At 41.7% G+C, this 25,842-nt stretch overlaps 2 protein-coding genes across 17 annotated transcripts in view; one reads left to right on the forward strand and one right to left on the reverse strand.

Moving 5' to 3' along the window:
* Positions 1–25,842, forward strand: part of mical3a (microtubule associated monooxygenase, calponin and LIM domain containing 3a) — a 154,831-nt gene that overhangs the window by 58,136 nt on the left and 70,853 nt on the right. For 5 of the 16 annotated variants that reach the window (XM_046310602.1, XM_046310627.1, XM_046310645.1 and 2 more), the window contains exon 1: positions 27–270. The exons of 1 other annotated variant lie outside the window; for it this stretch is intronic. The gene's annotated coding sequence lies outside the window, so the exon portion shown is untranslated. Of the gene's footprint in view, positions 1–26; positions 271–7,382; positions 7,493–25,842 lie in introns of those variants that run through there. 10 more of the 16 variants (XM_046310636.1, XM_046310662.1, XM_046310670.1 and 7 more) reach the window with 6 other exon arrangements.
* LOC123990267 (putative uncharacterized protein Q0144, mitochondrial) lies at positions 13,545–14,054 on the reverse strand. The gene has a single exon (XM_046290855.1). It carries the CDS (start codon positions 14,052–14,054, stop codon positions 13,545–13,547), a length of 510 nt encoding a protein of 169 aa, XP_046146811.1.

The following is a 25,842-nucleotide window of genomic DNA, read 5'->3' on the forward strand; positions in this document are numbered from 1 at the left end:
ATGCGCTCTCCCTCTCCCTCTGTCAGTTTTCAAGTTGCGTCTTCTCGCTGAATGTGCCCAACCAAGCTGCGGTATAGCCCACATAAAACATAGCTACGGTACATACATACCAGGCGGAATATAGAAAAGACAATAATAATCGAAATAGGATATCTTCCCGGATATACGGCTGGATTCAATAAACATATGGACCAAAGCTAAGAGTTGCATTCGCGGATCGTTTGTAACAGTGTCGATTTTATGAGATTCTAGCTAGCTAACAGGAGCTAGGTAAGTAGGCTACTCCTCCTGCACGTTTCGGAATGTCACGCTTTGCTGATTAAATTGTTTAAATAATCAACTCCTTCACATCCGTTACCTTTTCTGAACTGTTTCTCCTCTAAAATTGACGTGCATTCCGCTGCAAAATACCATTTTCACTCGTTGTTTACATTAGCAGTTGCCGATTTTTGTTGGTTTGCCACATTGTAACACATGAAAGAGCTAAATTGTATAAATGATTGGCTATTATGTATGCATATCGACGTTTCATGTACTGCAAGTGGTTGACATTTTACCCGGCTTGTTACATTGTCTAATTTCGCATGAAACAATCCTCTGTTACGCACGAGATGAGGTAGACCTTTCTGCATTGGCTATGATCATTATTGGTCATATACACAGTAGGTTACACATTTTTAATGCACTCCCATTTTTTCATATTAGTAACTGGTAGACGGTATAGACTAAGCTATTTATAGGCTATATGAAAGTGGACTAAAAAGTCTACCATGACATCTGTCCTCATCACCCCTAGACCAGGCTGTTGGTATGTCTCCGTTTTCTATTTGAGGGAGAGATGTAGGCTGGGTTCTTATGCAACTTGTTTTCTTGCTCAAAGCTAGGAATCTCAAATTGATTTATGCAGATTATGGAAATGCAGGTCAACAACAGGGTTACACTGAAACACTGGAAAATGTTATTATTCAAGACAGGAGGGAGACTGACTGCAAAGCATTGACGTCCCTAGGCACAATGAATGGGAAATATTGCACAAGGACAACAGAACGGCCCCATTCAATGTTAGAAAATTCGGTCAAAATGTTTAATATGTGCCCTTGTCAAACCATGTTTGACTCTCAAATGCCATTTTGGGCAACTCAATCTTTGCAATACTAGCTTAATGTACTGTACATTACTCATTCTGACCCAGATTTGACCATCAGCACATACCCAAAAATCAGTCTGTGGCTAAGTGATAAGGTCTCAACCTGACAGACGTTTCCTCTGTGGACAAATGGGTTCTTACTCCTTCTTAGCAGAGCAATCCTTTGCATTTAGCCTACATCATTGATTTCGATTTTTGCTTGATTCCCTTGATTCCACTATGCTGCATTTAGCCAGGCCATTTAGGTACTGTATGCTCTGGTCGTCCTAGGCCAGAACAAAGGTCTTGGGTCAGTGTTCATAGGTGATAAATACATTGCTAAGTGTCTGGGCTAACCCAGGACCCTCTGGTCTGTGCTACTATAGATCTGCAGTCCCTTTCCCTAGAGACCCGGGATACAGTCAGAGGAGGAAGTCTGCAGGCTGACTCAGCTTTTCCAGCTGATTTTGAAGGAAGAGGCTGTTGCAGTCTAGTTGGACAGGTTGGAGCTAGATTATAGAATCACCTCTCTCAGCTCTCACTATGCCACTTCACACAGGGGTCATGTTCATTAGGGACCAAACGGAAGAAAATGGACTAGAACAGGGAGAGACTACCTGGACTTGTCTAATAAGAAATGCACATTTTTGTTTTCTGTTACAGAACATTTTGCTATGGTGTGCCCTAGCTAATATGACCAGGGAGAGAGTGTCCCTGTGCTCCTCTGACCTATAACAGAAAGTGACTGACTGGGATATGGAAGGGAACACCAGGGAGATGAAAGCAAGTGTTTAAAGTCAACTCCGGTAGAGGAGGAAGTAAACAGCTGGAAGTGACTGTCAGATTTCCCCTGAAAAGCATGGTAACTTGACCCCCCCAGCCTAGTGTGTTTGGTTAGCCTTAAAAGGATATGTCTGATGCCCATGCCTGTGCCAGCAACTGTTATGGTTGATGTTATGTTTTGTAACAGCTACCTCAGGAATTTATTGAGCAAGCGGCCATCTTTCATTTTAAAATCTGTCCAGTGTTCCAAATGAGGTCACCCTCGACCATTATCTCAAGAGTGTTGAGCCAACAATCTCCTTTGGCTCATGGAAAAGGACATACCATGTAAAAGCAGCCTACTGTGGAGTTCATGTGGCAGTTATAGTAGTAACTGATAACGTCAAGGAACACTGAGGTAGTCCTATCCAGTACCAGACCAGAACCAATGAACAATAATACTGTCAAGTTTGAATGAAAATTGTGCTTTTCCCATTGAGGGCAATATACAGGACATATCAGTTGTACTTGACATGTAGTTGGTCAGTCACAATCTCACCTTTATAGCCAGTTAGTGTAGGCTATTTTGACTAATCTATACATTGACTGCAGTTTACTGATTCTCATTCTTCAAACCCTTTATGTCCTTCTGAAGGTCATTGTTGTCATATTTCACTTTTTCATCGGTTCTTCAAGGGCAACTTCAACTTAATCAAAATAGGCAGACCGTAGGGACTTTTACGATAAAGCACTTAGCTTCCTGCCAACTTAACCAAATATCTAAGTATGCCATCAAATATTAAAGAGCTGGAATTAGAAATGTCATTATATCATCAAGAATGTGGTAAAAGCTGTGCCAGCAAAGGCATTGCTGATTGTCTGATTTAAAGCATGAAATCTAATGGTCAATTGCTTGCTTAGGGGCATTTCCATGTAAAAGGACCCATGAGCATAGGAGCATGTTAAATGAAAAATAAGTCTATATTTTAGAGAAATTAAGGCATATATACATTTTTCAACCATTTTCCCTTTTAGGAATAAACAAAGGCTTTGATTTCTGGTCAAACAGATGGAAAAGGGGTCAACAACATCTTTTATATTTAGTTTCAGGAAGAAAAAATTCTGCCTTCTGTAAATTTAAGAAACCTTGTATTTCCGTTATCAAAAACCTACATAACTTGATGATATTTTGTAATTTCTCATGAGGGAGGATAATGAAAGTTCACAGAAGTAACAAGTAAAGGTAGACCTACCAAATAGTTAGTGTATTTACTGATTACTTTTTGTTTATGAATTGATTAAATGTGTAATTCTGTTACCAAATTGGGAAATCAATAAAAGTCAAAGACCACTGTTGGGTCACTTCACACAGGGGTCATGTCCATTAGGGACGTACTGAACATCTCTTCCACTGGCATACTGTTATGTTCAACTGTTTTTTTCTCCCCCCTTCTGTTGTCTGAATGCCAACGCAAGACTGAACCCCCCCCCCCCTCTCACTCTGCCCCTCTCTCCTTTCTCCGTCCAGTTAATGTCACCTGTCCCGGTTCATACTGACACTTACCATGACACCAACCCTCTTTCAATTTTACTTTAAAAAGCATCCTCACCTACTGAGCACCAACCAACAGCGAACATCCATGGATGTTGAAAAGTGGTTGAAATTTGGTCAGTCCGCACTGGCTGGTCCAAATCTGAACCAATCATAGATGTTTATGTTTCACAAGTTTGGACAGTATAGTATAATGTACTGAACTCTGCTGTACTGTACTTTGCTGTGCTTCTACTGTGCTGTCCAAACTTGTGAAACAGACTACTATGGTTGGTTCAGATTTGGTCTGGACCAACCAAACGTGGTCTTGTTTGGGGGCAGAGCTCATTACAATAATAGCCGGGGGGAAGAATATTACCCAAATATGCAAAAGAAGGATATTGCATTTTTCTAACTTTTGTGTACAGGATACATCACCATGAAGGGAATGATATTATATCCATAATAATGCATTTCTGTACAGTACAGATCAGGGACCCATGATGTCATTCTGTTACCGGATGTAAATCCACTTCACCTGCTGTAGTTCAATAAGCAAATATATATTTCTCAAACTCAAGGTGTCATGTCATAGCTGACACCCCATTCTTTCTGCAAACATTGTTTAAATCTTAATTTGGAGCAGATGTGACGTTTTTGGAAAACGTGGTCGCATAAAAAAACTGAGGGAGATTTGACTGTAATTCTGTTACCTAACTTTGCATCTGTACGTTTCTGCCAGTAAATGTGTTTTTGTGAAAATTTTCTGCGTAAACAGTTCAAAATATGCTTTTTGCATGGACTTGTATGGTTTGTTAAACTTTGAAATCAATGGTTTTTGTCTGGCAAAAAAAAGGTGTAATTCTGTTTCCGTGACATTGCCATAGGCCTGAGGACATAATATGCTGTTTCTACAAGCTTTGATATGGTGATTTAGAGTGTACAAGTTTTGAGCTCTTGAGGGTCAGGACTGGGTCACTGTGACAAGCATGCCCAAGTCAGACGAAGCTGTTTACATTTAGCCACGTAGGTGACCCTTGAACTTTTCCAGTGCAGCTGCAGTGGTTTTTGTTAAGCTGTATGAAAACCGGACATACAGGTAATGTGGGCTGTTTACAATTTTAAGACCAGATGTTTTTGTTTTAAGGGTTCAGCCCAAAAGCATGATACTTCTCTGAGCGCCATATGGATGCTTGCACAATTGAAGACAATTATGTGTGGAGAATAAAATGCAGAATCTCTGTTTTAAATATCCAGGGTCTGCAATTCGTTATTATTGTATGATGTCCAAATTTGTGAACCATTTCCCTTTAACTTGGGGTATATTTACACGGTAGAATTCAATGGCTATAGTCAATTTTTACATGTTGCCTTTGAGCTGCTTTTTGAAAGCAAAAGTCGAATTGAAAACAGTGTTGGTATTGCTGAATTCGATTCTCATAATAGCAAGCTAGGACTGGTGGTTTTGCTAGCTAAACTAGCAAGTCTGTTTGTTTGGTGACCATGGCAACTGCTGTGTCGATCTAGTAAAAACGTGCTAGCTACTTCAATGGATGTGGGGAAAAATGTATACCGGCAAATGAACACATTTCTAGTGGCAAATGTGTTCAATTATAGCCATGGTATAAAAGGGATAATCAACTAGGGGCTCTATGCGTTTTCTGGAAAACAGTGCAACTCAACTCCATGGAAGGTCAGTTCCACTCCACTAGTGCGTTGTGGAACACACCGTCCACATTGTTCATTATTTTCCATAGCACACCCCTAGTTGATTATTCCTTTTATACCATGGCTGTACGACACAAACCCTGAAGACTACATGATTAATATACCATTGCCTGCACTGAGGCCAGGGAGCAATGACACCCCTGGGTGTAGTACACAGCTGATTTCCCCTTCAAGATTACGCTGACTCTACCTTTCAAGTCACAGGCATCCAACACTTTTTCTCTGTTAACTGTATTTTAAAATGTTCCTCTTTGTTGTAAGTTAAAGCACAGTGGCCTTATCAACTATTATCGATAACAGGTTATACTGCAAACATGTGCAACTCTTTCTCCCACAACACCCCTGCCCAACTCATGCCCATCTCTTGAGACCACATCATATTTCACATTCGCTAACCCTCTGCATGTCAAGGTGCTCCCTGTCCCCATTACCTTCTTATCTAGAGAGAACATCATAATGGAACAGATTAACAGAACTGTGCCTGCTTGTCATAATGTCAGACTTGCTCTCATGGTGGCCCACCCCTCAGGGTCGTGTGTGCTACCCACCATATTGTGTCTCACAGATAACCTTCCCCCAGTGCCAGGCCACTGCCACCCTCGCCCCCAACTGCCCCCTGCTGCACATCAAAGCACACGGTCGGGAGGCAATGAGGCACTTCCTCCCACTCCACCTCCTCCTGTTCCTTACTTCCTTAGCGACGGTAATCTGGCATGCCAGGCGAGGGGGCAGGCAGGCAGAGCGAGAGAGATGGTAATAGGAGAAGGCACACAAACATGTGAGGAAATGAGTGGGAATCCATAGATGGATTAGGAGTTGGGCTTTGTTTTGTAGGTCAAAGAATTATCCACTTTTCTTTGTTATGTATTTGTCTTTGTTCTTCAGGTGCAGAGCTGCATGTGCTGTCTTCCTGACCACTGTGACAGCTGTCAAGACTACATGACCTATGTTAATTCACCTCACATTGCGTGGCTACATTCGATATCTCTACTGGAGGAGCACTTGCTCAAGTCAAATCCCTTTAACCATATGCAGTTCAGATACTTGAAATTTACTTAATGCGGATGTACAAAAACACCCCAAAACTCTTGAGTGACATTCACGAATGAGAAACAGAGGATCGAAAGAACCCACTTTTCACAGGCTGGCTTCTTCACACGACGTCTGGCCAAGCGTTAATTTAACTTGCCCCTGCTGCACGTAAAATCTGTTTGGGATTAAAGTGTAATTCAGGAGGAATCTTTTTTTCATGCTTTCAGGTGAAGCTGTCAGCGTGTTTGACGGCTCGGCATGGTGCAGGGGTTTGGTTACCTTCCCACTGAATGAATCGACAGCAGAGCTGCTTCATTCACACAGGGAAAGCCTTTCTTCCTATGGCCCTGGGTGTTTAGAGTTGGCAGCAGCGTCTCTTACTAAACTGGGCGTGAGTGCGCATGTTGATTTTTGTCCATCCACACCAGATGGTATCAGGACACGCAGGTTGAAATATCAAAACGAACCCTGAACCAACTATATTAATTTGGGGGTTAGGTCAAAAAGCATTAAACATTCATGGCAATTTAGCTAGCTAGCTTGCTGTTGCTAGCTAATTTGTCCTGGGATATAAACATTGGGTTGTTATTTTACCTGAAATGCACAAGGTCCTCTACTCTGACAATTAATCCACAGATAAAAGGGTAAACCAAGTTAGTTTCTAGTAATCTCTCCTCCTTCAGTCTTATTCTTTGGACTTTATATGCCGGTTGGAAAGCAACTTTAGGGCGCATTACCACTACCAACTGGACTGGAGTGTGGACCTCAGTTCATCATTCAATCACCCACGTGGGTATATGCTCCTATAAACCAATAAGGAAATGGGAGAGGTGGGACTTGTAGTGCGTCAAGAGTCACAAATAGAACCAAGTTCTATTTTCGCGCCGGGCTATGCAGACGGTCGTTGACGCGCATGAGCAGCCTTTCCCACTTGTACTATTAGACTTCCTGTATTTTGTTTCAATCCAAGGGCATGCTGCCTAGTGGTGTGCTCGGTTGATTTTTGGCTGCCTGGTAATAAAAATAAAAAAAGACTAGTCAGCTAACCATACTTAAATCTCAAGAGGGAGATACCTAGTTAGTTTTACTACTGAATGCATTCAACTGAAATGTGTCTTCTGCATTTTACCCGACCCCTCTGATTCAGACAGGTGCGGAGGGCTGCCTTAATCAACATCCACGTCATCGGGGGCCCGGGGAGCAGTGGGTTAACTGCCTTGCTTGAGCAGAAGGACAGATTTTTTTACCTTGTCAGCTTGGGGATTCAACCCAGTAACCTTTCGGTTACTGGTGCAACGCTCCTACCCACCAGGGTAGGTACCTGCTGCCCCTAGCTTACTCTTTTGCATCGTGCAAAATTTGGTGATGCAGAAATGAGACCACATGCTGTTTTTATGAAAATCTGGAAATATTTGGCCAAGGAAACATAGTTGGTCTCAGGGACTGTAAAACAGTTAGGAAGGGAGACTTTTAAAAGGGATTGAGTGAAGTAGCAACAAATACTGTGCTTTGAATTAGCAACTAATAAGCATGGAGAGCCTCACAAGTTTGACGAAATGACCTTTCAGTCTAATACGGTCATTTATGACTTTTGTAGCTCTTTGTCAGAAGTGCACTTTATGTAAGTAGTTAGGCCTAACTGTCCTCCAAGTCTAGCTTGAATATAGTCCAAAAGGATTTGAGGTAATGCGATGGTTGACAATAGGCCTATTACATACGTCTCGTCCTGCGCTGTGCAGAATATCAGCTCTCAACAACGGTTGGAGAAGTGTTTTAGCATCACCAGTACCACATCCTTATGATTTATATATCTTTCCATAAGTACAAAGTGACCGCAAGAGACCGGTTGGTATGTCTGACAGAAATACGGGGACAAATCAACCCTTTTTAAATAATAATGTCGACCTTCCACAGGAAACCTATTGATATCATAGGAATGTGGATACTAGAATTGACATGACCATTTAAGATGACATTCAATGGTGGGTGGACTGGCAGTCTTCTTTGTGGTAGTAATTAGAAGTTACAATTTCAATTAAATGTAAAATGTCAGTGGTGTGGCAGCTAAATTGCAGTGGTCTGAAGGGATACTGTAGGTCCTTTCTATGAATTATATTTCTAGGATTGAAATGACACCCACCCTGCATTCAAGGGCATGTTGTGTCTTAACCGAAGGCAGGCTCAACACAAAAACATCAGATGATGGGAAATGGGGTTTAAGCTATGCAAAAAATGTGTTTTTTTTAAAGCACATTTTTGTCAAGAAATAATACAATTACAAACAGTGTTGTCAAACTAAACCGTTTATATTTTCCAGTGATGAGGAACCTTTATCTACGGAATGTTTTGGCATTCAGGTCCAAAAAGGCACTTTCTGACCACTTCCTCCGTGGGCAAAAATGTAGCTAAAAGTTTCAATCAAATGGGATGCTGTCAAAAAGTCAAATCAAATCAAATTTATTTATATAGCCCTTCGTACATCAGCTGATATCTCAAAGTGCTGTACAGAAACCCAGCCTAAAACCCCAAACAGCAAAAAATGCAGGTGTAAAAGCACGGTGGCTAGGAAAAACTCCCTAGAAAGGCCAAAACCTAGGAAGAAACCTAGAGAGGAACCGGGCTATGTGGGGTGGCCAGTCCTCTTCTGGCTGTGCCGGGTAGAGATTATAACAGAACATGACCAAGATGTTCAAATGTTCATAAATGACCAGCATGGTCAAATAATAATAAGGCAGAACAGTTGAAACTGGAGCAGCAGCACAGTCAGGTGGACTGGGGACAGCAAGGAGCCATCATGTCAGGTAGTCCTGGGGCACGGTCCTAGGGCTCAGGTCCTCCGAGAGAGAGAAAGAAAGAGAGAATTAGAGAGAGCATATGTGGGGTGGCCAGTCCTCTTCTGGCTGTGCCGGGTGGAGATTATAACAGAACGTGGCCAAGATGTTCAAATGTTCATAAATGACCAGCATGGTTGAATAATAGTAAGGCAGAACAGTTGAAACTGGAGCAGGAGCATGGCCAGGTGGACTGGGGACAGCAAGGAGTCCTCATGTCAGGTAGTCCTGGGACATGGTCCTAGGGCCCAGGCCAGTTGAAACTGGAGCAGCAGCATGGCCAGGTGGACTGGGGACAGCAAGGAGTCATCATGTCAGGTAGTCCTGGGGCATGGTCCTAGGGCTCAGGTCCTCCGAGAGAGAGAGAGAAAGAAAGAGAGGAGAGAATTAGAGAACGCACACTTAGATTTACACAGGACACCGAATAGGACAGGAGAAGTACTCCAGATAAACAAACTGACCCTAGCCCCCCGACACATAAACTACTGCAGCATAAATACTGGAGGCTGAGACAGGAGGGGTCAGGAGACACTGTGGCCCCATCCGAGGACACCCCCGGACAGGGCCAAACAGGAAGGATATAACCCCACCCACTTTGCCAAAGCACAGCCCCCACACCACTAGAGGGATATCTTCAACCACCAACTTACCATCCTGAGACAAGGCCGAGTATAGCCCACAAAGATCTCCGACACGGTACAACCCAAGGGGGGAAACCCAGACAGGCCGACCACAACAGTGAATCAACCCACCCAGGTGACGCACCCCCCCCCAGGTGGGTGATTTAATTCAAATGGATTTACCTTATGAACAAGGTCCCACATTACAAACATTGGCAAAAGGACAATGTCAGTCAATGGGGGCTGTTATTGTTATTCTCATTCATTCGAAAGTGATATATTGCATCTGCTTAGCCTATAAGAAATGATTAATTCCAATGATGGTAATTCCATGACACCAGGGTCATGGTCAAGATTGACCACATGTTCCAAATGTCATGCATTTTGTCCCTTTGTCCTAGATCCCGCAACCAAACAATCATGTCCCGCATTTTAGCAACGAATTCGATCACCACTCCTTTTTAAAACGGATATTCCCATTCAAGTCAACATTCAACTGGACCTCCAACTGTCTTTGTCGTACGATTTGTAAGTTGACATTTCAATTGTATTCCCATGATAGTACATTTAATCAGCCAAAACATGACATCCACCTTGTATCCAAGGTCATGTTGTCTCAACTGATGACAGGCACAACACAAAATCCTTAGATGATGTAAAATGGGGTCTAAGCTACAACATAATGTGAAATATGAAATAAATTGGAGTTTACACATTTAAAAAATAATTGATGTCAAAGGGGGAAAAAATAACATTTTGATAAACATTAATATCAAATTGTTTGACAACCCTGTGTTTGTAAGCTTATAAATGATATCGATCTCAACCGTTTATCTTTTCCAGTGATGAAGACATGGATGTCTCATGGCATGGTGGGTTATGCAAAATGGGTCAACTTTGAGCAGCTTTATCTCTTTGAATGCTTGGGCATTCAGGTCTACAATGGGCAAATATGTATGGAATGTTTCTTTCAAATCAAAAGGGGTGATGTCAGAAATTGATTGAATTCAAGTGGGTTTACCCCATCCTCCAGCCATACTGAAATGCAGCGTGTCATTGAACTTTGCGTGGCTCAGTAGAACATTGCTGTTAGTTGACTTATTCTACAGCAATTCTGCAACCAATAATGTATTTCATCAACAGCTGCTATTGTGTTTTGAATCATGAACATGGTCACGAAAAACTTGAACTCTCTGAATGGCAAGTGAGATTTCATAATGTAAAACCCGAGAGAAAGCGAGAGTCTGTTGTAAAATTATTGCTACTGGTTAGGAGGAGTATTATGGCTCGAGGCCACACAATAAACAACTCTTTCACAAGCAGAAGGCTTCTAGATGAAAAGCAAACGTTCCTAGTCTGAGGCCTCTTCCTCCTCTCCGGCTCCACCATTTCACAGTTGACGTGACTAAGCCTTGGAAACTAGGAAACTACTCGCTGTACGGCTCTGTTTGCTTACAGGTTTCAGGTTAGATCCCTAGGAAACTCAATCTAATGAGTAACTGGAGATACGCCACCACACACCCTGCTATTTCCCTAAAGTATGCAAATGCTTGGAAAGATAGTCAGATATTGAAATCCCTGGAACTGTTTAACCAAATGGATTTATGACATGCAGTAGCAGCAGATGCTGATTTTGTGGCTCTATTTATTAGTGCCCTGTATTTACTCCTGTATTTGCTCCTATCTTCCTCTGTGTTCCTTCGTGTGTGTTGATGGCATTGGCAGCTGTAATGGCTGGGGCAACCCAGGGCTGGGAAGGAGGTGGTGTCTGAGTGATTTGAGAGGTAGCCTACACCAGGTGAGTCACTGGCGACTAGCCTGGCAGGCTCCTGTAATTGAGCATGTAGATGAAAACACACGGGCCATTCAATCCGATTATACAGCTACTGGTACTAATAGAATTTAAAAGGAGCAATCCTTTGTTGGCGCTAAATACTCCGCTTGAGTAGTGAAGAGATTTTGAGTTACTACTGTAAGAGTAATTCATTTCTTTCCATGGCTTTGACTGAGTTCCCTAACAAATCTGATGACCCATAGTCTGGGATGGGATGATTTTTTAAAAGAAAAGTCTGGAATTCAATCACTTTCCAATTCAGAAGAAATCCCATGTCCAGTTAAATTGGCAGGAACTGAAATGGAATTCAACTCTGTCCTTAGTTCCCTCCGTGAAGGGTCAGTCCAGTGTCTGACCCAGTGGTGCCATATGGAATATTGTTTGCGTGAGCTGTAGGACAATTGATGTTGTGGAAGAGATGGGTAGAGAGGTTTTTGGGTGAAGGACAGGCTCGCAACACAGGCTGGCTGAAACCTGACCGCCTGAACATGTGAACATAACCAGACAGCCTAGTTAGGGAAAATTATGATAGATCGGACTAGATGCCCAAGAAGTGTCTGTTATTCTGCTGAGCATTCGTTTGTCTGGATGGAAATGGTTTTCCAGTCTGGTGCGGAGGTGAAATTCCCCACACATTATCGCAAGTGGTTTTGTATCAAAATCAGAGCAGGGGTTTGTGAAGTATGACTATTACAGCCTGAAATATATGTTTTTGCTTCATATAAGATGTGAAAGACAGATGGTTCGAAGTTGGTCTTTGCCAGATGTGGTTTTTGGTTACAGTCAACAACAATTGTGTACTCAATGTGCTCTGAATCTTTGTCTTTTCGTAGATTTTTGACTAGACAACCATCTGTTCCTGCAGTGGAAACTGAAAAAGGGAAAGGGTTGAGCCTGCCCTTGTATGTTTTAACTTTTATTAGTGGTATGTACAGGATACACATGGTATACACTGTCCAACCAAGTGCTTACTTGCAGGTTCCTCGACAATGCAACACCAATAAGAAAATAACATGTATTTAATGAACATGTAGTACATGAACATGTATTAAATGAACATGTATTAAATGAACATGTAGTACGTGAACATGTAGTACGTGAACATGTAGTACGTGAACATGTAGTACGTGAACATGTAGTACGTGAACATGTAGTACGTGAACATGTAGTACGTGAACATGTAGTACGTGAACATGTAGTACATGAAGTAAATGAACATGTAGAACATGAACATGTAGAACATGTATTAAATGAACATGTAGAACATGAACATGTATTAAATGAACATGTAGTACATGAACATGTATTAAATGAACATGTAGAACATGAACATGTATTAAATGAACATGTAGTACATGAACATGTATTAAATGAACATGTAGTACATGAACATGTATTAAATGAACATGTAGTAAATGAACATGTAGTACATGAACATGTATTAAATGAACATGTAGTACGTGAACATGTATTAAATGAACATGTAGTACATGAACATGTATTAAATGAACATGTAGTACGTGAACATGTAGTACGTGAACATGTAGTACGTGAACATGTAGTACGTGAACATGTAGTACGTGAACATGTAGTACGTGAACATGTAGTACATGAAGTAAATGAACATGTAGAACATGAACATGTAGAACATGTATTAAATGAACATGTAGTACATGAACATGTATTAAATGAACATGTAGTACGTGAACATGTAGTACGTGAACATGTAGTACGTGAACATGTAGTACGTGAACATGTAGTAAATGAACATGTAGTACGTGAACATGTATTAAATGAACATGTAGTACATGAACATGTAAAATGAACATGTAGAACATGAACATGTAAACATGTATTAAATGAACATGTAGAACATGAACATGTATTAAATGAACATGTAGTACATGAACATGTATTAAATGAACATGTAGAACATGAACATGTATTAAATGAACATGTAGTACATGAACATGTATTAAATGAACATGTAGTACATGAACATGTATTAAATGAACATGTAGTAAATGAACATGTAGTACATGAACATGTATTAAATGAACATGTAGTACGTGAACATGTATTAAATGAACATGTAGTACATGAACATGTAGTACATGAAGTACATGAACATGTAGTACATGAAGTACATGAACATGTAGTACATGAACATGTAGTACATGAAGTACATGAACATGTAGTACATGAAGTACATGAACATGTAGTACATGAAGTACATGAACATGTAGTACATGAAGTACATGAACATGTAGTACATGAAGTACATGAACATGTAGTACATGAAGTACATGAACATGTAGTACATGAAGTACATGAACATGTAGTACATGAAGTACATGAACATGTAGTACATGAAGTACATGAACATGTAGTACATGAAGTACATGAACATGTAGTACATGAAGTACATGAACATGTAGTACATGAAGTACATGAACATGTAGTACATGAAGTACATGAACATGTAGTACATGAAGTACATGAACATGTAGTACATGAAGTACATGAACATGTAGTACATGAACATGTAGTACATGAACATGTAGTACATGAACATGTAGAACATGAACATGTATTAAATGAACATGTATTAAATGAACATGTAGAACGTGAACATGTATTAAATGAACATGTAGAACATGAACATGTATTAAATGAACATGTAGTACATGAACATGTATTAAATGAACATGTAGAACATGAACATGTAGAACATGAACATGTAGAACATGAACATGTATTAAATGAACATGTATTAAATGAACATGTAGTACATGAACATGTAGTACATGAAGTAAATGAACATGTAGTACATGAAGTACATGAACATGTAGTACATGAACATGTAGTAAATGAACATGTAGTAAATGAACATGTAGTACGTGAACATGTAGTACGTGAACATGTAGTACGTGAACATGTAGTACGTGAACATGTAGTACGTGAACATGTATTAAATGAACATGTAGTACGTGACCATGTATTAAATGAACATGTAGTACGTGAACATGTATTAAATGAACATGTAGTACGTGAACATGTATTAAATGAACATGTAGTACGTGAACATGTAGTACGTGAACATGTATTAAATGAACATGTAGTACGTGAACATGTATTAAATGAACATGTAGTACGTGAACATGTATTAAATGAACATGTAGAACGTGAACATGTATTAAATGAACATGTAGTACATGAACATGTATTAAATGAACATGTATTACATGAACATGTATTACATGAACATGTAGTACATGAACATGTAGAACATGAACATGTATTACATGAACATGTATTAAATGAACATGTAGAACATGAACATGTATTAAATGAACATGTAGAACATGAACATGTATTAAATGAACATGTATTAAATGAACATGTATTACATGAACATGTATTAAATGAACATGTAGTACATGAACATGTATTAAATGAACATGTATTAAATGAACATGTAGTAAATGAACATGTAGAACATGAACATGTAGAACATGAACATGTAGAACATGAACATGTAGTAAATGAACATGTAGTACATGAACATGTAGTACATGAACATGTAGTACATGAACATGTAGTACATGAACATGTAGTACATGAACATGTAGTACATGAACATGTAGTACATGAACATGTAGTAAATGAACATGTCGTACATGAACATGTATTAAATGAACATGTAGTACGTGAACATGTAGAACATGAACATGTAGTAAATGAACATGTATTAAATGAACATGTAGTAAATGAACATGTAGTACGTGAACATGTAGTACGTGAACATGTAGTAAATGAACATGTAGTAAATGAACATGTAGTACATGAACATGTATTAAATGAACATGTAGAACATTGACATGTATTAAATGAACATGTAGTACGTGAACATGTAGAACATGAACATGTAGAACGTGAACATGTATTAAATGAACATGTAGAACATGTATTAAATGAACATGTAGAACATGTATTAAATGAACATGTAGAACATGTATTAAATGAACATGTATTAAATGAACATGTATTAAATGAACATGTAGAACATGTATTAAATGAACATGTAGAACATGTATTAAATGAACATGTAGAACATGTATTAAATGAACATGTATTAAATGAACATGTAGTAAATGAACATGTAGTAAATGAACATGTATTAAATGAACATGTAGTAAATGAACATGTAGTACATGAACATGTAGTACATGAACATGTATTAAATGAACATGTAGTACATGAACATGTATTAAATGAACATGTAGAACATGAACATGTATTAAATGAACATGTAGTACATGAACATGTATTAAATGAACATGTAGTACATGAACATGTATTAAATGAACATGTAGAACATGAACATGTATTAAATGAACATGTAGAACATGAACATGTATTAAATGAACATGTAGAACATGAACATGTAGAACATGAACATGTAGTAAATGAACATGTAGTACATGAACATGTAGAACATGAACATGTATTAAATGAACATGTAGTACATGAACATGTAGAACATGAACATGTAGTAAATGAACATGTAGTACATGAACATGTAGTACATGAAGTACATGAACATGTAGTACATGAACATGTAGTACATGGCTCACTAGAATATAATACATTTTTAGACCAAGTATAATACAGGGAAGGCACAATTTATAGTCCAATATTTACACCTGTATCAGGGAAGGGGGGATTATGGGGCAAGTGTTTTAAATTGTGCAGTATTAGCAATAGCAAATCTGGTGGCAGCAGTTGTGATGTGATTGTGTGTGGAGATGTAAGATCTTAGGGATGACAGGCTTTCAAAAGTTATATTTGATTTAGAACAGAATGGTTAGTGACCAGGGCTTAGGCCAACCCCAATATATTCACCTATTGACTTCAGGGCTCTAATAATGTTGACATGGGCAAAAAGTGATATAGAACATCCGTAGTATAGTCTGCCCAGGTCAGTATGTGCTCCATAAATGTTCCGATAACTTTAAGGTCTTATATAGCTCCATATTTCCACAGATAATGTTTACATGATGTTGGATAAGGACATGATAATGCTTTCACAAAGCATTTGCTGTGGAACCAGAGTTTCATCTGGCTTCCACATAACCATCTGTGTGTAATTTTATTTTAACTAGTGTGGAGCCCTACAGCTGCTGCGGTCACGCATTCCCTTCGCCAAATCTCCGCAGCCTGTTCATAATCACACCTTTTATCTTGTCCTTGTCGTCTGTCTGGCTGGCCTGCTGGAGGGTGGCGGTCTGTGCAGATGAGGACTGACTGGTGATCCTGAGTTTGCCACTTGAATGTGTACAACTTTTCTCAGAAAGGGCCTTAAATCAACCCATACTGTAACTCCATGACATTTCTGATTTTCATAACCACCTGCCTGGCGAAAAGTAATTCACTTAACGTGAGCAAGAATTGAACGTGTTTTGTGTCCTCTCCGGACCGTACTCATCCAGCCAGCCTTGGTACCTTTTGCTCCACCACCCAGTCCCTCCTCTGCCTTTAATCCCAGACAGAGCATGTGAGAGGAGTTGAGCTGTCAGAAATCCTGCTCACCGCTAATCACAGGACAAAAAATTACAGCTCCATTCATCAAAATCACAATTTAACCAACACCCATCCATTTTTTGACACTACCTGGACTTACCATTTGGTTTGGAAGTATTGAAACCAAACCATATGATTTGAATGGAAAGTATTATAATAAACATGAAAGGTGAATGTAATAAGCGCTCATAATTTCAAATAGGTTACATATAGGTTACATATAAGGACCCTAATGTCCTTGCCGTGTCTGAATCCTGGCTCAGGAAGGCCACCAAAAATTCTGAGATTTCCATACCCAACTATAACATCTTCCGTCAAGATAGAACTGCCAAAGGGGGCAGAGTCGCAGTCTACTGCAGAGATAGCCTGCAAAGTAATGTCATACTTTCCAGGTCCATACCCAAACAGTTTGAACTACTAATTTTGAAAATTACTCTCTCCAGAAATAAGTCTCTCACTGTTGCCGCCTGCTACCGACCACCCTCAGCTCCCAGCTGTGCCCTGGACACCATTTGTGAATTGATCGCCCCCCATCTAGCTTCAGAGTTTGTTCTGCTAGGTGACCTAAACTGGGATATGCTTAACACCCCGGCAGTCCTACAATCTAAGCTAGATGCCCTTAATCTCACTCAAATCATCAAGGAACCCACCAGGTACAACCCTAACTCTGTAAACAAGGGCACCCTCATAGACGTCATCCTGACCAACTGGCCCTCCAAATACACCTCCGCTGTCTTCAACCAGGATCTCAGCGACCACTGCCTCATTGCCTGTATCCGCCACGGAGCCGCAGTCAAACGACCACCCCTCATCACTGTCAAACGCTCCCTAAAACACTTCTGTGAGCAGGCCTTTCTAATCGACCTGGCCCGGGTATCCTGGAAGGACATTGACCTCATCCCGTCAGTTGAGGATGCCTGGTCATTCTTTAAAAGTAACTTCCTCACCATTTTAGATAAGCATGCTCGGTTCAAAAAATGCAGAACCAAGAACAGATACAGCCCTTGGTTCACTCCAGACCTGACTGCCCTCGACCAGCACAAAAACGTCCTGTGGCGGACTGCAATAGCATCGAATAGCCCCCCGTGATATGCAACTGTTCAGGGAAGTCAGGAACCAATACACGCAGTCAGTCAGGAAAGCTAAGGCCAGCTTCTTCAGGCAGAAGTTTGCATCCTGTAGCTCCAACTCCAAAAAGTTCTGGGACACTGAAGTCCATGGAGAACAAGAGCACCTCCTCCCAGCTGCCCACTGCACTGAGGCTAGGTAACACGGTCTCCACCGATAATTCCATGATTATCGAAAACTTCAATATGCACTTCTCAACGGCTGGCCATGCCTTCCGCCTGGCTACTCCAGCCTCGGCCAACAGCTCTGACCCCCCCCCCGCAGCTCCTCGCCCAAGCCTCTCCAGGTTCTCCTTTAACCAAATCCAGATAGCAGATGTTCTGAAAGAGCTGCAAAACCTGGACCCGTACAAATCAGCTGGGCTTGACAATCTGGACCCTCTATTTCTGAAACTATCTGCCGCCATTGTCGCAACCCCTATTACCAGCCTGTTCAACCTCTCTTTCATATCGTCTGAGATCCCCAAGGATTGGGAAAGCTGCCGCAGTCATCCTCCTCTTCAAAGGGGGAGACACCCTGGACCCAAACTGTTATAGACCTATATCCATCCTGCCCTGCCTATCTAAGGTCTTCGAAAGCCAAGTCAACAAACAGGTCACTGACCATCTCGAATCCCACCGTACCTTCTCCGCTGTGCAATCTGGTTTCCGAGCCGGTCACGGGTGCACCTCAGCTACACTCAAGGTACTAAACGATATCATAATCACCATCGATAAAAGACAGTACTGTGCAGCCGTCTTCATCGACCTCGCCAAGGCTTTCGACTCTGTCAATCACCATATTCTTATCGGCAGAATCAATAGCCTCGGTTTTTCGGATGACTGCCTTGCCTGGTTCACCAATTACTTTGCAGACAGAGTTCAGTGTGTCAAATCGGAGGGCATGCTGTCCGGTCCTCTGGCAGTCTCTATGGGGGTGCCACAGGGTTCAATTCTCGGGCCGACTCTTTTCTCTGTATATATCAATGATGTTGCTCTTGCTGCGGGCGATTCCCTGATCCACCTCTACGCAGACGACTCCATTCTATATACTTTTGGCCCGTCATTGGACACTGTGCTATCTAACCTCCAAACGAGCTTCAATGCCATACAGCACTCCTTCCGTGGCCTCCAACTGCTCTTAAACGCGAGTAAAACCAAATGCATGCTTTTCAACCGATCGCTGCCTGCACCCGCATGCCCGACTAGCATCGCCACCCTGGATGGTTCCGACCATGAATATGTGGACATCTATAAGTACCTAGGTGTCTGGCTAGACTGCAAACTCTCCTTCCAGACTCACATCAAACGTCTCCAATCGAAAATCAAATCAAGAGTCGGCTTTCTATTCCGCAACAAAGCCTCCTTCACTCACGCCGCCAAGCTTACCCTAGTAAAACTGACTATCCTACCGATCCTCGACTTCGGCGATGTCATCTACAAAATGGCTTCCAACACTCTACTCAGCAAACTGGATGCAGTCTATCACAGTGCCATCCGTTTTGTCACTAAAGCACCTTATACCACCCACCACTGCGACTTGTATGCTCTAGTCGGCTGGCCCTCACTACATATTCGTCGCCAGACTAACTGGCTCCAGGTCATCTACAAGTCCATGCTAGGTAAAGCTCCGCCTTATCTCAGTTCACTGGTCACGATGGCAACACCCATCCGTAGCACGCGCTCCAGCAGGTGTATCTCACTGATCATCCCTAAAGCCAACACCTCATTTGGCCGCCTTTCGTTCCAGTACTCTGCTGCCTGTGACTGGAACGAACTGCAAAAATCGCTGAAGTTGGAGACTTTTATCTCCCTCACCAACTTCAAACATCAGCTATCCAAGCAGCTAACCGATCGTTGCAGCTGTACATAGTCTACTGGTAAATAGCCCACCCATTTTCACCTACCTCATTCCCATACTGTTTTTATACTGTTTTTTTAATTTATTTACTTTTCTGCCCTTTTGCACACCAATATCTCTACCTGTACATGACCATCTGATCATTTATCACTCCAGTGTTAATCTGCAAAATTGTATTATTCGCCTACCTCCTCATGCCTTTTGCACACATTGTATATAGACTGCCCATTTTTTTCTACTGTGTTATTGACTTAATTGTTTACTCCATGTGTAACTCTGTGTTGTCTGTTCACACTGCTATGCTTTATTTTGGCCAGGTCGCCGTTGCAAATGAGAACTTGTTCTCAACTAGCCTACCTGGTTAAATAAAGGTGAAATAAAATAGAAAATAAAAAATATTAAACAGCATATAAAAACTCTAAATAGGTCAGGAGCCAGACGGGGAGACTAAGAAGGAAAATGAGTCCATGCGATGGTTCCTGGAGAGCAGGTCAGCAGTGGAGAATATCCTCTCCACACCTGCAGAGCCACTGGGGATGATAAACACCCTTTATGCCACTCTTGTTGGCTGGGCAAGGATGCATTTTGTTCTCTACAGGTAGGCCTGAAGGTTTTTAGGCTAAATAACCCAATCAAAATAGAAAGCTCCTTGAAAGAATATGCCAGACCTATTGGACCAAAATCAACTATGGCCTATTGTATAGATAATAGAACAGATTTTTTTGTTTATAATTACTTTGCTATAATGACACATAGCTACCCACCACGTTGCAATAATGACACAATTAGCTACCCACCACGTTGCAATAATGACACAATTAGCTACCCACCTCGTTCCTTTCTTTTAGCATGTGCACATAGTAAGTACGCCATCATGCTTTCGGGATATGTGTCTTTTCAGGTTCCATAATGATTATTTAGTTGTGGATATCACATCACTGCACTCCCTCTCTTGCTATTGGTCCTCATCTTTGTAAGTCACCTTGATTTAGCACCTGTGTGTTTGATAGGTTTCTTTATGAAAAGATTTAGCTAAAGCAAGGGGCTATAGATAGCAGAACACAAGTAGACTACAAATGCATGCTGGGACGGGCATGTCCTGATCTCGTGAAGTGAGCGCTATTGGAGTGAAATTGGAGCGGGCGAGAAGGCCGACGCTCCAGCCTTTTGGAATCTCGCTCAGCCTCCAGTCAATTAGGCACACTCCTCACTCCAGCTCTACTCTGAACACAGAACCACATTTTGCGTGTGCTTGCCAGCTATTCGTCTGTCACTGATACTACCATAACTTACACACAGCCTCATCCAAGGAGCAACAAGAGAAGGGCAGCAGAGATGATTGTGTGACGACACACTAGCTGCGCCACTGGGATTCCCCTGGTCCCCCAGGTGTGGTTCACTTCATCCACACCACCTGACTGCTCCGTAGAGGGGATATGACATCATGCTGTCACCTTACTGTGTTGTAGTTCAGACAGCAGTGTCAGGGCTAGTGATTCCTGGAGCATCGAGATCCCTTTCCGGGAACTGTCTCTGGAGGCTTCCATCGAAGAGTTCACTGGGAGAGTGCTTCTCTCTGTAACAAAGGAAAAGAGAGGAGAGTGAGGAAGGACAGAGGGAAGCATAGTCTGGAAAAGGGACAGTAGAGACAGGAGGGGGAGGAAGGAATTAGATGATTGAGGTGATTTATTGCTCATTTTCACTCAACGTTGTAAAGCTGAAATCCATTGTTTGACTAGGTTATCTGAAAATAACTCTTGTTCATTTGCGTTTACATCTTAGTCATTTAGCAGACGCTCTTATCCAGAGCGACTTGTAGGAGACATAAGGGTTAAGTGCCTTGCTCAAGGGCACATCAACAGATTTTTCACTTAGTCAGCTCGGGGATTCGAACCAGCAAACCTTTAGTTACTGGCCCAACGCTCTTAACCGCTAGGCTACCTGCCGCTGTCCTCTTGTATTGTAGGCTACTGATTTGTAAATGAACATTATTTACAGTACATTTTCCAGTTACATGGCAGTGGACTTCAGTCTCTGGTTGAAGTAGGCTCCAGCCTTAATGATCTGTACATAGAGACCAGTGGACTATATGATAGAGACGATAACACATGGAGGGGGACTACTGTAAGAATTACACTTTTGGTGACCTTTTTTAAAGGCATCTTCACGCCACACTATTACTCTTTACTCAATCCAAAATGTCCCATTATAAATTGCAATATGGGTCAGGTGGGGATCAGTTGAATGCTTGTTCTATTGCCAACATGACCAGCTAAGATATAAAATACCATCTTACAGTGTTAGTCTTTCATAAGGAAATTCAGAGAAACAGATGGTTGTTTTGGTGCGCATAGAAAGGAGTCATGAGTGCGTTCATGTGCGTGTCCCGCAGTGAACAGACAAACAGGCTCATTCTGTTCCGAACAGCCTCAATTCATCAGAGCATGGACTCTACGAGGTGTCAAGCGTTCCACAGGGATGCTGTCCCATGTTGACTTCAATGCTTCCCACATTTGTGTCAAGTTGCCTGGATGTCTTTTGGGTTGTGGACCATTCTTGAGACACAGAAAACTGTTGAGCATGTCCTTAATTTCATATGCGGAGTTTGGTTATTCTCCGTAATGGGTCCATATGCACAATTACTGCGTCCATAATACCACAGTTGACTGCAGTTACTGCACTTTTACTACAGTTTCAAAACTGCAATGTTTTTTTTGTAAGTGATGGAATCGGATATTTCAAACCACCAATCTGATTACCCTGCGACTTGTGTCCGAACAGTCAAATCTTGATTTATTTGCCCTTTTTAGACTGTTATTTGGCGTAACTTGTTGCTTGCTAGCTTCTCTGTTAACAGCTTTGACAAGAACATGTACTAGCTAAATAGCTTGTTTTTCACAAACAAATGAGTGAATGTGCTAGAAAGCTGAACAGCTATCTTATCCTTTGAGGCATTAAAAAGCGTTCTTCCACTGATGTTGAACGAACGTCCATGGCAGGCACCTTCGCTTGCTACATAACTTCTGAGTTAATGGAAAACACCTGCACCACCAATCAGCCTACACCAATGCGCACACCCGTCGTTACTATGCCAACTAGAGTAGCCATGTCAGCAAATGACTGCTGTCTGAACACACAAATCTGATTTGGTCACTTGCAACTTGCTGTTTGGACAGTCAATATTCCAAAACAGATTTGAAAAATGATACTAATTTGAGCATTAAGGCCTGCAGTGTGAACAAGGGTTTAAGTCTTCAAGATCCTCTCCATTCAAACACGTTTTAGAATAGAAAGTGATATAATCCAACCTCAAAGCTGTGTGTGTGTGTGTGTGTGTGTGTGTGTGTGTGTGTGTGTGTGTGTGTGTGTGTGTGTGTGTGTGTGTGTGTGTGTGTGTGTGTGTGTGTGTGTGTGTGTGTGTGTGTGTGTGTGTGTGTGTGTGTGTGTGTGAGAGAGAGAGAGAGAGAATGCTTACATTTGTGTGTGTGTGTATGAGCTATAGGTAACTGCCAGAATAAAGGAAACACCAACCGGGTGTTAATAGGGTGTTGGGGCACCACGAGCCAGAACAGCTTCAATGCACCTTGGCATAGGTTCTACAAGTGTCTGGATCTCTATTGGAGGGATGTGACACCATTCTTCCACAGGAAATTCCATAATTTGGTGTTTTTGTTGATGATGGAAAACACTGTCTCAGCCAGCGCTCCAGAATCTCCCATAAGTTGGGTTGAGATCTGGTAACTGAGACCGCCATGGCATATGGTTTACATCATTTTCAAGCTCATCAAACCATACAGTGACCACTCGTGCCCTGTGGTTGGGAGCATTTTCATATGGGGACATAGCCATGGTAGCCTGGAACGTGTGTGTGTGTGTGGTGTGTGTGAAAGCCTGTCATATATCTAGATGCCACAAGATATTTGCTTTGTGTGGCAGAGAATGATGCACGTTTTGCTGCTTCTCGGTCTTTCATTTGTTTCTTCCCAATAAAAGCCCTGTGCCGGGGGGGGGGGGGGGGGTCTTAATAAGGACACCTTCTGAATAAGCCTACTACACAGGAAACGTCTTGTTTTACAGGCTTTGGCTTTGGAAAAGCTTGAATTGTTTGCATTGAGTGGCCCATTCCGGTCTCTCCCATCCCACCCGTTCTCTCTCTCGATGTCACTTAGCTATTTCTAATCATGCCCATGATTTCTTTAATGTGAATGCCCTTCTCCCATTTAGTAAACAGTGCCGTGAAGTTAAGTTTCCGCCACTGAGACTTGATAGTGTTTTCTTAATGTCCTCAGTTTAATTTATACCTACTGTATGTAACAGAAATACATTGCACAGTATCCATGTTACTCTAGCCTATAATTGTATAGTCTTATCTGGTCTGGAAATGGCCAGGCATGGCAGTGCAGTGTAGCACATGGGAACTGGAACACTAGCATACGGCACACCGGTGACATGGCACATCCTGTGTTGACTGTCTGGCTTGAATCACCCGGCCAACCGCCACCCCCCTCCAGACCTTGAGTCGTTTCTGGGTTGTAAAATGTTTATAGCTTCATTAGAAGTGAGGTGAAGTGTGCCATGGGGCTGTGATTCTGGTGAAATGCTCTTTGCTCCATTGATGCTCCCCCATTACGACGTGTCCTTCCCTCCACACTAGGATCTAGCAGTTTGGGTTTTCAGTACCTTGAGAGTAAATCCTTCAGTCCCTATGAACAGTCAGTGTGGAAATTACCACAGAAAGAACACCTTTCAGGATCTGCTCAATTCCAGTCAGTTTCAAAAGGGGGATTATTGTCCTGACAAAGCAAAAGGAAACTGGGATACTCTGTCCACATGGTGTTTGGGAAACATCTTCTCTGTGTTTCTGGTTATCCTTGGCCTCAAAAGTGTTCAAGTAGCTAGAGGGACTGTTCTGTCCTGTGCTGCTTAACACCATTATTCCACTTCATATTCGCCATCTCCAGCACCACCCCAACATCAACACATGTGGAACTAGTGCGTTTCTGTTTTGTAGTAAAAAAAGAGAGCGGAAGAAAAGTGTTTCCAATGACATCATTGGTCTGAATCATGTTATTTTAACCAATTATGTCTAGGCATTGGAAACACTTATCTTCCTCCTTATTTTTTTACTACAAAACTTAGAAACTATTTCCACATATGTTGGGGTGGTGCTGGAGATGGTGAATATGAAGTTGACATTTTTGGAAATGTCCCTTTTTAAAAGTCTGATTCTGACCCACTGTTCTTCGATGAGACCACATAGGGCAGTAAAGGGCACACAGAAATGTCATTTTGGAAGTTGAGGACTGTAACTCCTGAGGTGTTCCACTACTTTCAGTGTTAGGAAACATACAACAGGGGATCCCAGAGGAGGAGCCTGGTTCATAGTTAGTGTAGTGTGTTCCTGTCCACTGCCGGTGTATTTCAGAGGTTATCCAAGGTACAGGGAGGAACTGAACCAGACCACGTACAGGGAGGAACTGAACCAGACCACCTGCTGGTGTATTTCAGAGGTTATCCAAGTTACAGGGAGGAACTGAACCAGACCACCTGCAGGTGTATTTCAGAGGTTATCCAAGGTACAGGGAGGAACTGAACCAGACCACCTGCAGGTGTATTTCAGAGGTTATCCAAGGTACAGGGAGGAACTGAACCAGACCACCTACAGGTGTATTTCAGAGGTTATCCAAGGTACAGGGAGGAACTGAACCAGACCACCTGCTGGTGTATTTCAGAGGTTATCCAAGGTACAGGGAGGAACTGAACCAGACCACCTGCAGGTGTATTTCAGAGGTTATCCAAGGTACAGGGAGGAACTGAACCAGACCACC

This window comes from Oncorhynchus gorbuscha, linkage group LG02, assembly GCF_021184085.1.
Source record: "Oncorhynchus gorbuscha isolate QuinsamMale2020 ecotype Even-year linkage group LG02, OgorEven_v1.0, whole genome shotgun sequence".
Taxonomy (NCBI): Eukaryota; Metazoa; Chordata; class Actinopteri; order Salmoniformes; family Salmonidae; genus Oncorhynchus; species Oncorhynchus gorbuscha.